This window comes from Astyanax mexicanus, chromosome 7 (assembly GCF_023375975.1).
Source record: "Astyanax mexicanus isolate ESR-SI-001 chromosome 7, AstMex3_surface, whole genome shotgun sequence".
NCBI lineage: Eukaryota > Metazoa > Chordata > Actinopteri > Characiformes > Acestrorhamphidae > Astyanax > Astyanax mexicanus.
The window spans coordinates 36633922-36650835 of record NC_064414.1 but is presented as its reverse complement, the minus strand read 5'-3'; the positions used below and the strand labels follow the sequence as shown (position 1 = coordinate 36650835).

At 39.2% G+C, this 16914-nt stretch overlaps 1 protein-coding gene across 1 annotated transcript in view; it reads left to right on the top strand.

Moving 5' to 3' along the window:
- The window catches only part of fancl (FA complementation group L), a 31772-nt gene that overhangs the window by 14240 nt on the left and 618 nt on the right, over window positions 1–16914 (top strand). Inside the window, exons 8-13 of the mRNA XM_049481427.1 lie at window positions 12848–12998; window positions 13113–13196; window positions 14248–14293; window positions 14656–14737; window positions 15650–15766; window positions 16686–16757. Coding sequence (XP_049337384.1) covers window positions 12848–12998; window positions 13113–13196; window positions 14248–14293; window positions 14656–14737; window positions 15650–15766; window positions 16686–16757 — 552 coding nt within the window. The remainder of the gene's footprint in view (window positions 1–12847; window positions 12999–13112; window positions 13197–14247; window positions 14294–14655; window positions 14738–15649; window positions 15767–16685; window positions 16758–16914) is intronic.

Below are 16914 nucleotides of genomic sequence, written 5' to 3'. Positions count from 1 at the left end.
AATATGCTTTGTTCTTTTTACTTTATTCACAAATTAATTTGAAAACTTGCTAAATTAATTAGTTTAAAGTCTTACAATTTAAAATCTGCATTTTCATATATTTTTAAAGCATCATCAAAGTTCATAAGATTATTTTAAATTGAAAGCAGTAGTATTCCTGAATGAGGTGGGGACAAAATATTTGTTTGTTTGTGTATAAGTGTGCTTTTACAACCATCCCTGCAAAGCCATATACTACTGCATCTCAAAACATTTGAATATCATTGAAAAGTTTCTTTATTTGAGCAGTTCAGTTCATATATTATATAGATGTATTACACACAGAGTGATCTATTTTAAGTGTTTATTTCTTTTTTGATTGACTTTTAGCCAATGAAAACCCAAAAATCAGTGTCTCAGAAAATTAGTCTAATTAGTACTTTTGGCAGAGTGGACAGTGTGGGCAGTGTGCCAAGTCCTGCTAGAAAATGAAATCCGCATCTCCATAAAAGTTGTCAGCAGAGGGAAGCATGAAGTGCTGTAAGATTTTCCGGGAAAACAAAACACTGCACTGACTTTGGACTTGATAAAACACAGTGGATCGACACAAGCAGATGACATGGCTCTCCAAACCATCACTGATCATCAGTAAATTTTACATTTCATTTGGAAATCAACGGAGCAGAGTCTGGAGGAAGAATGTATAGACACACAGTTCAAACTGCTTGAGGTCTAGTGTGAAGTTTCCACAATCAGTGATGGAGTGTTTGGAGAGACATGTCATCCGCTGGTGTTGATCCACTGTGTTCTATCAAGTTCAAAGTCAGTGCAGTGTTTTGTTTTCCTGGAAAATCTTACAGCACTTCATGCTTTTCTTTTCTGACAGCTTTCATGGAGATGCAGATTTTATTCTCCAGCAGGACTTGGCACACTGCCAAAAGTACCAATTGGTCTGGTAGTTTTTTGTTTTTCTGGCCATGACAGCTTTTGTGGGTTTCCTGAGCAATGGCACTACTACTAATGCCACTAATAAGAGCTACTGTGAAGCTAACATGGAGATATCAGAAAAGCAAACTCAGTTATTTCTGCTTTTTCATGAATCATTGAATCGAAGAAACAGTTTTCATCTACTCCAAAAGGTGACTACGCCACATTGCACCTTTTAAAGTGACTTTTTGTGCAATTACACATTCTCTATACCTCCAAATCCTCAAAAACAGACTGTTACTTTTAAATCTTGGTAACACTTGGATGGTCCATTTTATGGCCTTGTTGATGCTCAACTGACATTCAACTAACACTGAATTGAATGTCCATTAAATTGAACTTAACCCTATGTTGAATGTAAATGATTCAAAATAGAACCTAACCGTACACCTAACCCTAAGCTTAACCGTAATTCAACCATAAAATCGAACCCTACACCTAACCCTTACCCTAACCTTAACCTAAGCTTAAAATCTAACCCTAAACCCAATCCTAAAATATTAAGATAAGTGTTTGGATTAAAATCTTTTATATATTTTTACTAGGGCTTTCAATTGTAAAGCGTTAACGCACAATGTTAATTTGGAATCAGTAATGCGTTACTATTTTTTAAACAGAAGTTAATTAAGGCATCAAGTTTGACCCCTACTTCCGCCGTAATCTGCTCCGCCCCTGCCAAATGCGCTGATCTGTTTTCTGGCTGAATGATTGAAGAGCACGCTCTGAACTTCCAGCTCAGACCCGGTCAGAGAGCTTTGTTTCTCTCTCTCTCTCAAATCAAATTTATCATGCATTCTTTATTCTAGCAAGTTGATTTTATCTCCTCTTAAACATACAAGTATATACTATTATTTTAATTGTCACCACTAATATGCATATAATTGCATTTTACATTTCTTACATTCATTCTTTTATATTTACATTTAAGTATCCACTATAAAAAATTGTGTCTAAAGAAAAACGAATGCGATTAATTGCAGATAATCACAGATTTTTGATCTGATTAATCGGATTAAATTTTTTAAACGATTGACACCACTAATTTTTACTATTTATACATTTAGAGTAAGTATACTCTGTAGATAAAGAAGTTCTGTTCCACACAAGTCCACATACACATCCCTTTTTGCCTTTTACCTCACTTTACAGTAGGCCACACTCTATTTGAGCAGCTCGTAAAAAAAATAAACCAGCGGTCTTGGACTTGAGTGGAGAGGATCTGGTGTCCAGACCAAAGCTCTCTGTGGGCTGAGATTAAAGGGCGGGGGGGTTGGGAGCGTGGCTCTCGAAGCAGATCTTCATGGTCAGCCTGCGCCCGCTCACTCTGACAGCACAGAGTGAAGCAGGGCCAGCCACCATCACCTGTCAATCAGCAAGCATGATTTATGAGCTGCCGTACTTAAACCATTAGCTCTGCCTCACAGCTGAGCAGGCTCCACAGGAAGGAGAGCCCCCAGTGTGTTTGTGTATGTTAGAATGATAGGAAGCTGTAATGCATAGGCATAAATGAGCTGTCTGTGGTGAGCAATGATCAAAAGCTGCTGCTGGGATTCACTTGTTTCTGATGTATGAGATATGTTCTTCCCTTTTCAGTCAGAAGTATTGTTTGTAGGCTTCTCATTTCAACTTCTAATCATGGGTTTGGTTATGGTCTGATGGAAAGCTGGAGATACTTCACAGAGATGTGGGAACCCTCCCAACTCCCTGAAGTTGATAGCTGTTCCTAGAAAGACATACTTTTGGAACATATAGACCATTTGGGGCAGTATGGAAAATGCAATTGGAAACAAAGACAGTGTCTCTAAAATTTACTTTGACTTTTATTTTGTTGCAGACAGTATGAACAAACGATATGTCAGGTTTTGTCTGCTCAACTTTATTTTATTTATTAATATACAAATGCATTTCTGCATTTTAGGCTTGCATTGGCTTGTAAAAATGTCATATTAAAGGCAACATAAAACTCTGGAAAAAATTAAGAGACTTAAGAGATCAGTTTGTCTGATTTTGTTATTTATAGGTATATGTTTGAGTACAATGAACATTGTTGTTTTATTCTATAAACTACGGAAAACATTTCTTCCAAATTCCAGATAAGAATAGTCATTTAGAGCATTTGTTTGCAGAAAATGAGAAATGACTGAAATAACAAAAAAGATGCAGAGCTTTTAGACTTCAAATAATGCAAAGAAAACAAGTTCATATTAATAAAGAGCTCAGAAACAGCCCTGGTTTTTATTCACGGTTTTCATGCATCTTTGCATGTTCTCCTCCACCAGTCTTAATCACTGCTTTTGGATAACTTTATGCCTTTACTCCTGGTGCAAAAATTCAAGCAGTTCAGCTTGGTTTGATGGCTAGTGATCATCCATCTTCCTCTTGATTATATTCCATAGGTTTTCAATTTGGTAAAATTAAAGAAACTTGTAATTTTTCAATGTTGCTCTAAGGTCTTAATACACTTTTCTGCATTAATACTACCATCACAGAAGTGTAGTGACACCATGACTTTAGCCATACCTTTGGGACCTGTTATAACAGTCTGGATGGTCTTCTTTTCTTCTTTTGTCTTGAGTACACAGGATCCATTTCTTAAAGAAGTCACTGCTGCTTCCAGAAATGTATAACATCAAAAGGTTTCTGTTTAGAACAGTAAAGTTTTAATGTAACATATTGTAGTGCTTGGCAAAGGTTTGACAAAGTCATCCATTGCCAGTGTGGTTCTATCAGCTAGTGTTGAATGATGGTTCTTAATGCAGTTGCCGCCTGAGGGATCAAATATTGCGGGTCATGTTAATTAATATCTTATATTAATGATAGATGGGATTAGTCCATCAGTCTGACTGTGCCATTGAATAGCATGAATGATTGCTTATTAAGAAACAGTGGATGGGCAGAGCTGATGCTCTTCTTTTGGCACTCATTTAGTGGAAAATAGTTTTCTGACTTTTCTGTAATGTGAACTTTAAGCTAATAATAATTGTTTGTATTTTTTGGATGATTTTAGGAAACAGTACCTTAATATTATTCATTTAGTGAGGGTGTTTACTTTATAATCTGAATACTGCAGAACATCAGAATTTGCTAGCAATTAGATTATTGCATTTACATTAACTTAATTCATTGGATGGTAATCAAAGTTTGAGAAAACACCAGTAATCTCACAAAATCAGATGTGATGTAAACATTTTGTAAGACCCAAGCTTTATAACAGAGCTTTATACATACCGTATATTTCACACTTAAAATTCTTAAAATTTTCCAAAAATTGTCAGTGCGCCTTATAATCCAGTGCACTTTATGTATGAATTTTACCAGTCAGGTTGTAAGGAGCAGTAAAGCTGCTCCGCTTAAGTACAGCGTTATAGTTTTATTACTATAGTTTAGTTCTCCAGCACCCAAGACTCTAGACTGGAGCAGTATTAGGATTAGCTGCTACCCGCGCTAAGCGCTAGTTAGGTCTTTCGCCGTTCAGAGACGACTATATCGTAGTGTAATCTGCTGCTAACCCCGGCTAGCACTGCTGGAGCAGCAATAGCATTACCCGCTAACCACGCTAGCTCTTTTGCAGTTTAGAGGTGAGCATATCGGATTGTAACCTTTTTTTAACCCGTTTACTGTGTTAAAACAAGCTGTGTGTGACGAACCGCTAGCTAATATTGCCCTGGGTTACCGTAACATTCAGGGTTCCTCAGTGTAGGAAATCTGGAAACCTAATGATAAACAGAAGTGCTTTACTCACCCAAATGAACAGTTTTCAGGAGAGAAATCTGTGTAGATTAACATCCAGTGCTCATTTGACTTTACAAATAGTGCGCCTTATAATCTGGTGCACCATGTCTTTAAAAATATACCAGAAAATAGATGTTTATTGAATGTGTGCCTTATAGTGTGAAATACACAGTATATCAAACATACAGCTGTTAAATAAAGCACTCCAAAAAAAGTACTGAGAATTACAATTACTGAGCTATCATATTTCTAAAACAAATTCTCAAACCTTAGCTTGATCTGTAAATTTGGAGTATAGTATAGTATACAAGTAACCAGCAATGCTATAGGAATAGAACATTTTCCATATTAAATTTTAAATACCCCCTAAAAAAAAAAGCACATGTTGTAAAGTCCATGTAAGAGCCTAAATTTAGTTTATGTATATAATGTTTATCTGGTTGTTGGATTATTAGAAAGAATAACATATTTCAAGTTCATTATTACGTACAATTAATTTTTATTTGAAGGATTTACAGTTCATATGTTAATATATAGAATTTAGGTATTTATATAGATCATTTATGTATTGTGGAAAGTTAGATTTAGAACAGAGTGGTTGCCTTGCTAGCTGTGGGTAATTGGACTCTACCATGAGAAGGAGGCTGTGGGAGGGGCTAAGAGTTCCAGAGAGAATCAGGAGAGGGAGGGGTATAGGGCAGTTGGTGAACAAGAAGGAGAAGATGGAGCCTTAAAGCCAAACAGTTTTTTGACCTCTCTCTCTCTTTCTTTCTTTGTTAAGTTCCCCTTTTTGGTTAGCTTTGGAAGGACTTTGGAAGAATGTAACCTAACTTGGAAGAAGTAAACTGTTCAACTTTAAACCCAATGGTTCTGTGGATTTCTTGTCGTATTTCCTTTTTTTTGTTTTTTGGTGGACTTAACCAAAGGGAGTGTGGTAGAGCGTCAAGCTGAGGCTTATTCTGAAATGGAAACTATACTGTAGTCAAAAAACTGGCTGTACATGGATTAATGGAACACTTGGAAGCTGTGGAACTGAGATTGTGGAGGATGGAAACTGGATGTCGAAAAAAACAACAAGTTGTAAGTCATTTTTCTTGTTTGGCTGCTTGATGCTAGTTGAAGCCAAAATGGAGGACAGTGTGCATTCTATGGAGGAATTGGAACACATGTAAATCTAGGTTTTCAGCACTGTAATCTTTACTAATTAAGTGGGAATTGTATTCATCATGGATGAAGAAGCAAAAAGTGGAAAACGGATAGTAAAAATGACAGAGAAGGCTTTAGAAGAGTACAAATCTAGACAAGTTCAGGCACGCAGAGGCAAGCTGTCCCAAATAACTAATACGGTGAAAAAGATTGAGCAGCTAATGGAAGATGACGCAAATGCTGACATTGTTAAAAACAAATTGCGTGTCGATTTTCATCGTTTGCACCAATAATTTTTGGAGATAAATTCTGGTTTGCAACAATACATGACTGAGGATGATTTTTTGAATGATCAAAGAGATTGGTTCGATTCCAGAAATAAATCTTTAGATGACTTCTTCTGGAAATGTGAGGATTGGATGAAAGGAGTCATGAAACGCTCTGAGCAGGCTGAAGAGTATGATAAACAAGTAACTCCTAAGGATAGTAGGTCCACATCTTCAAAATCAAGCTCTAAACGGGCAAGTAGATCTGGTTCACAATGTGGAAGCATGTTGTCTTCAACTTCCTCTGCAAGAATGAGGGCTGAGATGGAACATGCAGCATTAAAGGCAAAGGCTGCAGCTTTAAGTGAAAAGTTAGCCTTAGAAAAGGAAGAAGCAGATTGGTTTGCTACTAAAAGACTGCGGGAAGCAGAGTTTGAGGCTGAACAAAAAAGAGTAGAAGCTGTACTAAAGGCAAGAAAGGAAATGCATGCAGTGCATACTGCTCTGGCAGAGTCTGGTGCAAAAATGGAAGTTTTGCAAAAATATGAACGTGGACAAGAAGCTGAGAGCATCACTAAGGTTGGCGTGCAAGATGAAAAAACAAAGAATGCTAGTTTTCAACCATCACTGAAGGCCTCACCTTCATCCGGTGCTGAGCATAAAACTCCACCTGACACGCATCCAGGAACTTTGACCACACAAGGCATTGAAAACAAGCACGAATCTGCATTTGATAGTCTATGCATAGCTATCTCTCAACAAGCCAATGTCACAGAGTACCTTGTAAAGAATCACAAAATGTCATTGCTTCCCGAACTCAGAGTTCCAATATTCAAGGGGGATCCACTTGAGTATAAATCTTTCATTAGATCTATTGAGCATGGAATTGAAGGTCGTACTAGTGACAATCGTGATCGGCTACAATTTCTGTTGCAATATACAAGTGGACAGCCACACGAATTGGTGAAAAGTTGTATCCACATGGAGCCATCGGCAGGGTACATGAAGGCAAAGCAGATGCTAAGAGAGTTCTTTGGTGATGAATACAAGATAGCAGAAGCATATATCAAAGAGGCTTTGGACTGGAAGATAATCAAGCCAGAAGATGGCGCTGCGCTACAGTCTTTTGCACTGTTTCTCACCAGCTGCTCCAATGCAATGTCAGACATTAGTTATATGGAAGACTTGGATAACACAGCAAACATAAAGGCGCTGGCAAACAAACTTCCATATAAACTTAAAGAAGCTTGGAGAAAATTTGCCTGTGACTTACAAGAAAAAACAAAGGCACGGGTTAAATTTAAGGATTTTGTTGACTTTGTCAACAAACAAGTAAAATATATGTTACATCCACTCTATGGTAACATAAAAGAAACCAGTACAAGCATGAGAGACCCAGTTCGACAGAAACCAAAGACACTACATGCTGAGACAGTCAGACCAAAGGTGTTCTCAACTGCGGTTGCCTCTCCAGGAATTGGAAATAAAGGCAAAAGCGAGAACACTCAACAAACAACACCAAAGGCACAAGCTGTTGATACGAGCGGTAAACCTTGTCTTTATTGTGGTGGAGAGCAACATGGACTCATGGTTTGCAGAAAACTAAGAAGTAAGCCCCACCAGGAGAAAATTGAATTCTTGAGAAGCAAGGGTCTGTGCTTTGCATGTTTGAAACATGGTCACATGAGCAGTAGCTGTAAAGAGAAATCACAGTGCCAAGAATGCTCTCGAATACATCCAACACTGCTGCACGTGAAAAATAAGGACTCAAAAGATGAAACATCTATGGAAGTCTGTGAGCAACAATCTGTATCAAGTGCCCTTGTACAAACAACAGAAGCTTGTGGTGCTATTGGGGCCGGTAAAGAAGAATGTGTTCTTTCCATCATTCCAGTGCGTGTTAAAGCACAGAAGGGAACAAAAATAGTCACCACATATGCGTTTTTGGACCCAGGTAGCTCAGCTACATTTGCAACTGAATCACTGATAAACCAGCTCAACCTGAATGGGCGCAACACAAGCATCTTATTGCGGACAATGGGAAAGGAATCTATGATGAACACTCGCGTTGTGACTGGACTGGAGATCTGTAGTTTGGATGGTAACCAGTTTATTGCACTTTCAGAGGTGTTTTCACAGAAAACCATTCCAGTGACTAAAGACAATATTCCCCATCAAAAGGATGTTAACAGATGGCCTCATCTAAAAGATGTGAAACTTCCCAGCATCCAGTCGGAGGTTGGATTGCTCATAGGAGCAAATGTTCCCAAGGCAATGGAGCCACTACAAGTGGTTAATAGTGTGGATGATGGACCATATGCCGTAAGAACAGTATTGGGCTGGACGATAAATGGACCGCTTAGAAGTGGATACAATGCAAAAGAGGCAAAGAAATTGTCAGACTTCACTGTAAATCGGATTTCAGTAGCCAAGTTAGAAGACCTCTGGCAGCTGCAATTCAAGCAAGACTTTCCTGATGCTGGGCTAGATGAGAGCATCGAAATGTCCAAGGATGATCACCAGTTTATTGACAAGGTGTCCTTGTCTGCAACATTGGTGGATGGTCATTATAGTATTTGTCTTCCACTGAGAAACAAATCTATGTGTATCCCAAACAACAGATCAGTTGCTGAGCAACGAGCACTGAACTTGAGGAAAAGATTTACAAGAGATGTCAAGTTTCACAGTGAATATGTGGCATTTATGAATGAACTCTTCAAGAAAGGCTATGCAGTTAAGCTCCAAGGCGCTGAAATTGAGCCTACTGAGGGACGAACCTGGTATCTGCCTCATCATGGAGTCAGACATCCAGTCAAGCGAAAATTGCGTGTTGTCTTTGATTGCGGCGCGAGCTTTCAAGGAACATCGCTTAACCAACAGCTCCTACAAGGACCAGACTTAACAAGTTCACTAGTAGGAGTTCTCATGAGGTTCCGGCAAGAGACTGTGGCAGTTATGGCCGATGTAGAAGCTATGTTCTACCAGGTCAGAGTCAGCAATGATGACACAGATCTTATTAGATTCCTCTGGTGGCCGGATGGAAACTATGAACAAGAACTTGTCGAACACAAGATGCTGGTTCACATTTTTGGGGCAACATCATCGCCAAGTGTAGCAACTTTTGCACTTCAAAAATGTGCTACAGATTCTGAGGAGGAATTTGGACAACACGCTGTTAAGACAGTCAAGAAAAATTGTTATGTAGATGATTTTCTGATGTCAGTTAAAGATGAAAACACAGCGATTGCTCTTTGCACTGACTTGAGAAGCATGTTGGCAAAGGGTGGTTTTCGACTGACAAAGTGGGCAAGCAACAACCGAAAGGTGCTCAACTCAATTCCTGAGCAGGACAGAGCAGAAGGATTTCAAGATCTGGATTTGGACGTGGACAATTTGCCTATGGAAAGAGCATTGGGAATCCAGTGGTGTGCTGAGTCGGACCAGTTCAGGTTCAAGATCAACCTAAAAGAACGACCGCATACTAGGAGAGGTTTGTTTTCCATTGTCAGTTCCATTTTTGATCCATTAGGCTTTCTTTCTCCAATAGTACTTCCAGCTAAAGGAATCTTGCAAGATTTATGCCGACAGAAGTACAGTTGGGATGAGAACCTGCCTGATAACATTGTTAAGGACTGGAACAAGTGGATTTCAAGTTTGCAGCAGCTTGCAGATTTTGGAGTTGACAGATGTATCAAACCAAAACAGTTTGGTGAATTAGTTTTCGCACAGCTACATCACTTTGCTGACGCAAGTGCAGATGCTTATGGAACTGTGAGCTATCTACTGCTACGTAATGCATCTGGTGAAGCTCATTCCACTCTGGTGATGGCAAAGGCCCGGGTCACACCTTTAAAGGCTCCAACTATACCAAGAATGGAATTAACAGCAGCCACAGTTGCAGTCAAGATGGACAGATTGCTGAAGAAAGAACTGGAATTGGAACTTCACACATCTGTATTTTGGACAGATAGCACAACTGTGCTAAAGTACTTGAACAGTGAAAGCACAAGATTCAAGACTTTCGTGGCGAATAGAATCGCAACAATCCTGGAGCATTCTCAGGCTTCACAGTGGAGATATGTCGGTACCAATTTGAATCCTGCTGATAAAGTTTCTCGAGGACAGTCTGTTGAAGCATTCTTAAAAAATAAAAGCTGGCTCTCAGGACCAAGTTTCTTGCATTGTGCACAAGATCAATGGCCCAAGAATCCAGATCCAGGAATGCTGGACACTGATGACTTGGAGATCAGAAGATCAGCACAAGCTCATGTCATTCAGTTTCAGGAAACTCAAAATGGAATGGACCAGTTGATGACTGCCTACTCATCCTGGACAAAACTGAAACGGATAGTTGCTTGGTTTCTGAGATTAAAAGAGTTGCTAAAGAAACTGAAAGAAAAGAGAAAGGAAGTAAACTCGGAAAGCATGATGAACCAGTTCAAGAAATCTCTGAAGGGAACAGAGCTAAACTGTGAAGATTTAACCAGATCAGAAGAAGCAATTGTAAAGCTTTGTCAGAAACAAAATTTCAGTGAAGACTTGGCAGCATTAAAGCAACATCAAAGGGTAAAGAAAAACAGCCTACTCTACAAGTTGAATCCAGTACTTCAAGATGGGATCATTAGAGTTGGAGGACGATTGAATCGAGCAACAATACCAGATGATTCCAAGCAGCCAATTGTCTTGCCAAGGAAATCACACATCACATTGCTCATCCTGAGACATATACACAATGTCACAGCGCATGCAGGAAGAAATCATATGTTGGCTCAACTCCGTCAAAGATTCTGGATTCCTGGAGCTAATGGAGCCATAAGAAGATTCTTATCCAAATGTGTTGTATGCAAAAGACTACATGGAACTGCTGGTAAGCAGCTCATGGCGTATCTGCCGAAATGCAGGGTCCAACCAGATGATCCTCCATTCACAAGAGTTGGTGTAGACTACTTTGGCCCGTTCCTGGTGAAAAGAGGAAGAGGGCAAGAAAAGAGATACGGTGTAATATTTACATGTCTTGCCATACGAGCCGTACATTTGGAAGTTGCAACTTCACTTGACACAGATGCATGTCTTAACGCAATAAGAAGATTTGTATCCAGGAGAGGACAAGTCAAGGAGATGTACTCTGACAATGGAACGAACTTGCGATCTGCTGACAGTGAATTGAAGAAATCAATAAAAGAATGGAACACCACTAAGATCACAAAACACTTGCAACAAAAGGACATACAATGGCACTTCAGTCCACCAGCAGGTTCTCACCATGGAGGAAGCTGGGAGCGGCTCATTCGCTCAGTGAGAAAAGTTCTGAACATCACAGCTAGAGAACAACTTTTGACTGATGAAGGTCTTCATACCTTGCTGTGTGAAGCCGAAGCCATCATAAACAGCAGGCCTCTCACAAAGGCATCATCAGATCTCAATGACGTAGAAGCCTTGACACCCAATCACTTGCTATTACTCAAGAAGAAGTCAGAGTTACCTCCAGGAGTATTCAACAAAGACGACAATTATGCCAATCGCAGATGGAGACAGATACAATACCTCACAGACCTCTTTTGGAAGCGCTGGTGTAAAGAATACCTAACACAGCTTCAAGAACGTCAGAGGTGGTTTACGCCTGGAAGAAACTTCTGTGTCAATGATGTGGTATTGATAATTGATGACACGTCACCCAGAAATTCATGGAAGAATTCTTGGAAGAATAGTGGAAACTTTCCCAGACAGGAATGGCTTTGTCCGTCAAGTCAGAATCAAGACCAAGACCAATGAACTGTGTCGCCCAGTAACAAAGTTGTGTCTTCTTTATGAATCTGACAATGACTGATGAGTATTTAGCAGGCCCAATTTGATTGAAGGCTCTTACTTATTTTCAGTTAAATTTTGGTAATTGTTTCAAAGCTTTGAGAACAATTAGGGGCCGGTAATGTAAGAGCCTAAATTTAGTTTATGTATATAATGTTTATCTGGTTGTTGGATTATTAGAAAGAATAACATATTTCAAGTTCATTATTACGTACAATTAATTTTTATTTGAAGGATTTACAGTTCATATGTTAATATATAGAATTTAGGTATTTATATAGATCATTTATGTATTGTGGAAAGTTAGATTTAGAACAGAGTGGTTGCCTTGCTAGCTGTGGGTAATTGGACTCTACCATGAGAAGGAGGCTGTGGGAGGGGCTAAGAGTTCCAGAGAGAATCAGGAGAGGGAGGGGTATAGGGCAGTTGGTGAACAAGAAGGAGAAGATGGAGCCTTAAAGCCAAACAGTTTTTTGACCTCTCTCTCTCTTTCTTTCTTTGTTAAGTTCCCCTTTTTGGTTAGCTTTGGAAGGACTTTGGAAGAATATAACCTAACTTGGAAGAAGTAAACTGTTCAACTTTAAACCCAATGGTTCTGTGGATTTCTTGTCGTATTTCCTTTTTTTTGTTTTTTGGTGGACTTAACCAAAGGGAGTGTGGTAGAGCGTCAAGCTGAGGCTTATTCTGAAATGGAAACTATAGTCCAGGTTATTGATCCCGATTCTTCGCTTAGTGGGTTGAATTACTGAAAGGATTAATATTTCAACAATATTTCCAGCAACAGGGACAGTAGTACACTATAATAACCACAGTCTGAACTTGGGAGTTTTGTTATGCATTCAAGTATACCCACTAATTAAATATACTGTATAAATCAATTCTGACAGTAGTTATAATAAACTAAGGTATTCCGTTCTGTCTGCTTTCCCCAGAGCACTCTAGCTCACATCCATAGCCAGTTCCTGCTGATTGTGGAAGCTTTGGCTGAGTTCTGGGCAGTGCTGGACGAGATTGATGAGCACACTTGGGTGTTGGAACCTGAAAAACCCACCAGAGCTGACTCCATGAGGAGAATCGCCATTGGTAAACTCTGCCACCCTCCATCTTCTTTCCATTTTTATTGTCTCTGTCTATGGTTTGCTACTTCTCTATATTATTAATTATTACAGCCACTAAACTCAGACTTTGTGTCCCAAGGAAACAACGTCTCCATAAAGCTCGAGATTGATCCCAGACATCCCAAGATGTTGCCAGAGTGCTGCCTGCTGGGAGCTGAGCACGGTGGGAATATTTCATATCTGCAGATCTACTTAATATAAAAAAAAAATATCCATAAAGATCTGTTTGGTCTGCTTGAATGGCATTATTACACATATGATGATGATAAAATCCATATCCATCAACCCTATTTATTCTCTTGTTTTTTTTTTTGTTTTTTTTTTCTTCTTCAATTACCTTTCTTCATAAGTGTACGTACCATAAATGCTTAAAACACAGGATTGCTACAATAGGATTGGCTATGCTACAAGACAAGCTACAATATGTTTGCAAAAATAATGTCCTTCTAGATTCTGAGCGAGATTTTGCTGGATTTGAGGTCAGTTTGCACTGTTTAAGCCTCTGTGATTGTTTCTTTAAATCCAAGGTCATGCTTGGCTAACAATGGCACACAGAACATATTGTTGGTTGCCTAGCAATGTTATTCATTGATATTAAATCCACACTTCAATAGTCAAGACAGTGGCAGACGCGGACCCTCCGAGCGAGGGGTCAGACAGAAATATTGCTTTTTGCATTTACAAATGACAAACAGAGGGAGCGGCTATCACATTCCTCCCAGATTGATCTCTCGGGGTGGAACAGCCGTGATGAGCACGTTTTATGTGAATTATTTGAATATTTCCCTCTCCATCAGACTGTTTGTCACAGTAGGAAATTCCCAGCTCTGCCGCCGCCGCTGCTCTGCCGTGGCATTTTCTAAGCGCGAGTAAAGATTAGTGGTAAGAAATGACATGGCTGCACATTGTCTGTCAGTGCACTACAATCAGGTGACGGGCAGCGAATGAGAGATGAGGCGCAGTTAATTGAAACTGCTTTGGTACATTAGGAGGCGAGCACAGGTCTCGCCTTCATATGGAACACTCCCTCAGGCTTGTTTTGCTGCTCTCTGCTTTGATTGATGTGATTTATTTTTGCTTGTATGTAGTTAATATGATGGGACATAACTAAATGTGTTTGCTGTTTTATAAATAAAAACAATTTGAAATATTAGTAGTATCTTGTGGTGAAGGAGACGCTGTGCAGTTATTGTTATTTTGCTTGTGCCTTGCAGTGGTCACCCCCCTGAGGAATAAGCTGAATGCTAACATGCATTTATGGTAAGGACATTGTAATTACTGCCTGCTTTGTGCTGATTGCAGCTTGCTGTGTAGAGAAAGGACAAAGTCCATGGAAAAAAAATATAAAATCAATTCTTAGCATTTAGCAAATGGTTAGACACATATTTCCCAGACATATTTTTTTTTTTGTGTGTGGATGCCTGTAATACGTACATAATGCCTGTAGAAAATTAAAATAAAATAAGAGCTATAAGCCGTATCTTAACCATAACATTGGTTTACACATCGGCATGTAGGTCTTTTTGGGTGCTAATCGTTGAATTGTATTTATAATTCTAGCACATCTTTGTTAACATGTGTTTAATTAGTGCATGTAGGTCTGATTTCTCCTCCTTTCTCAGGAACCCTGACTGCAGTGTCCTACAGAATATGAAGGATGTTATGGAGATAGAATTCCCGTCGCCTGCCACCCACGAAAAATCTGTACGTTGCATATTTTCATGTCACACACCGCCACTTATAATTAGTTGCACAGAGCAATCGCATTTGAGGTTTGCAAGATTTTTCTTTCTTTTTTTTCCTTTCCCTTTTTTCATCGGTAGAGGTGGATACAGATTTCCTTTAATTGGGTTGTTTACAGATAAGATCATTACAATAACAAAGGTGGCAGAATCCTCAGCACTATCAAGAGCTGTTTAATCATAGATCCACAATTTATCTTTTTTTCTGTGCGCGCGCGTGTGTGACGGCTGGCGGGTTGAAAGGGCGCTGTGTTTATTTGCAGTCTGCACCACTGATTAATGCTTGGCCGTCATTAACATTCTGAAGAGCGAAAAGTTTACTTGACCAGATGTTTAAATTTTACCTGCCATCCTTTTTAATGGATTGCTAGGGGAAAAAAGCCTCTAATTATCTGAAAAGCAATATGCAAACACAGAGAGTGGAGTGGAGGGGAGTAGAGAAGAGGAGAGGCAGAAAACTGGGTATGGGGGAAGATGTATGAAGGCTCTCCAGTCTCAGTTTGGCATCTTGCTAAGGAGGAGGATTCTGTGAAGTGGGGGTCAAGTACACACAGGGTTGATAAGCCCACCTGAGTCTTCTCGCCCTGTGGAAACAAATATGAACCCCCATGCATTACAGATCCTCAGCTAGCAGAAAAAGAAAGATGAGAGATTGGTGGAAAGGGCAATAAGTAGATGCAGATTTCAGATGGAAAGGGGGGTTTTAGGAGGAGGGATATATTGGGTATATGCTCAGAATCTGTTAAGAGAACCTCCTAGTACCTCAATACTGCTCAGTCAAAAATTGAGAAAGGAAAATCTTATCTTTTTCTGATGAGTCGTGCAGCCGATTGTAAGCAACTGTTTTAAAAAATACCGTCTTTTTTTGTATTAGAGCTTCAGTGTGGAGTGCGGCATCTGCTATGCTTATCGTCTCGATTCGGCCATCCCAGATCAAGTCTGCAATGACCCACGCTGCGGGCAGCCATTTCATCAGGCCTGTCTCTATGAGGTGAATACACACAGAATTGTCGGACTTGATACGAAAATGTATTTTTACCTTTCCTTTGTTCATTCAATCTCAAGGTATTAGCAGTAGGGCTGTGTATTGGCAAGAACTTGGGGTACATTTTTACATTACTGGGTTTACAAATTAATATATTATAATATTTTGGGATTGGACTGTATGCGAGGCATATTATTATAAATATATTGTGGTTGTTTAAATCCAAGTCATAAATTTAAACTCCGTTTAAATTCAAAACGTTTTCATTTTACTCCAGTCATAAGAGAGTGGGATTGAACAGCAAAGAACAACACTGCTCTACAGTGTTAAAGGTTTAAACACAATGCAAAATGAACCAATTTACATGTTAACATATAATTAACGGTCTCATTCCCTCTTTTTTTTATTCTAACAAATGGTTAGAATCTGTCTATGGAAAACCACCAGCAAAGTGCAATTGAGACTACCCAACTCTGTGTGTATAAATAGGATCTCCGGTGGATCTTGTGTTTTACAGAGACTCTTAGGCAAGTAACATATGACATTTTTACACTAATAACTGTTTTTGCAATGTCATATGTTACTTTACAACATGTGTAATGCTCTGCTAAATGCAGTTCAGCCACCAACCTAGTCTTAGAGTCTCTGTAAAATGCAAAATCCCCTAGAGATCCTATGTAAACCTAGTTACTCACACAGAGGTGGGTAGTCCAGGTTCAGAAAGGGAAAAATCCACCCCGGGGTTTTGTTGGCTCAGCCTCAGCAGAGCCGTCCATGCAGTTGGAAATATAAAAACACCGGGGTGGATTTTTACTTTTAACTAGTCTAAACAGAACTGTTCTAATGACCTAATGGCTGGCTAAAACTTGTATGTGTCCATCTTACATTCATGCATAAACTCACCCTGTTTTTGTCATCATTTCAGTGGCTGAGAGGTTTGCCCACCAGTCGTCAGAGCTTTAATCTTGTGTTTGGTGAATGTCCCTACTGCAGTAAGGTAATGACCAATCTCTACAGAATTCTCCATTTATCACTCTGCATTCAGTTTTTTAAAAAGTCTTTTTTATTTCAGATGTTTTAAAAAGTGTCCTAAAAAGTGGTTCATGCACTGAATATAAAGAATGACGCTATATATATATTTTTTTTTCTTTTCT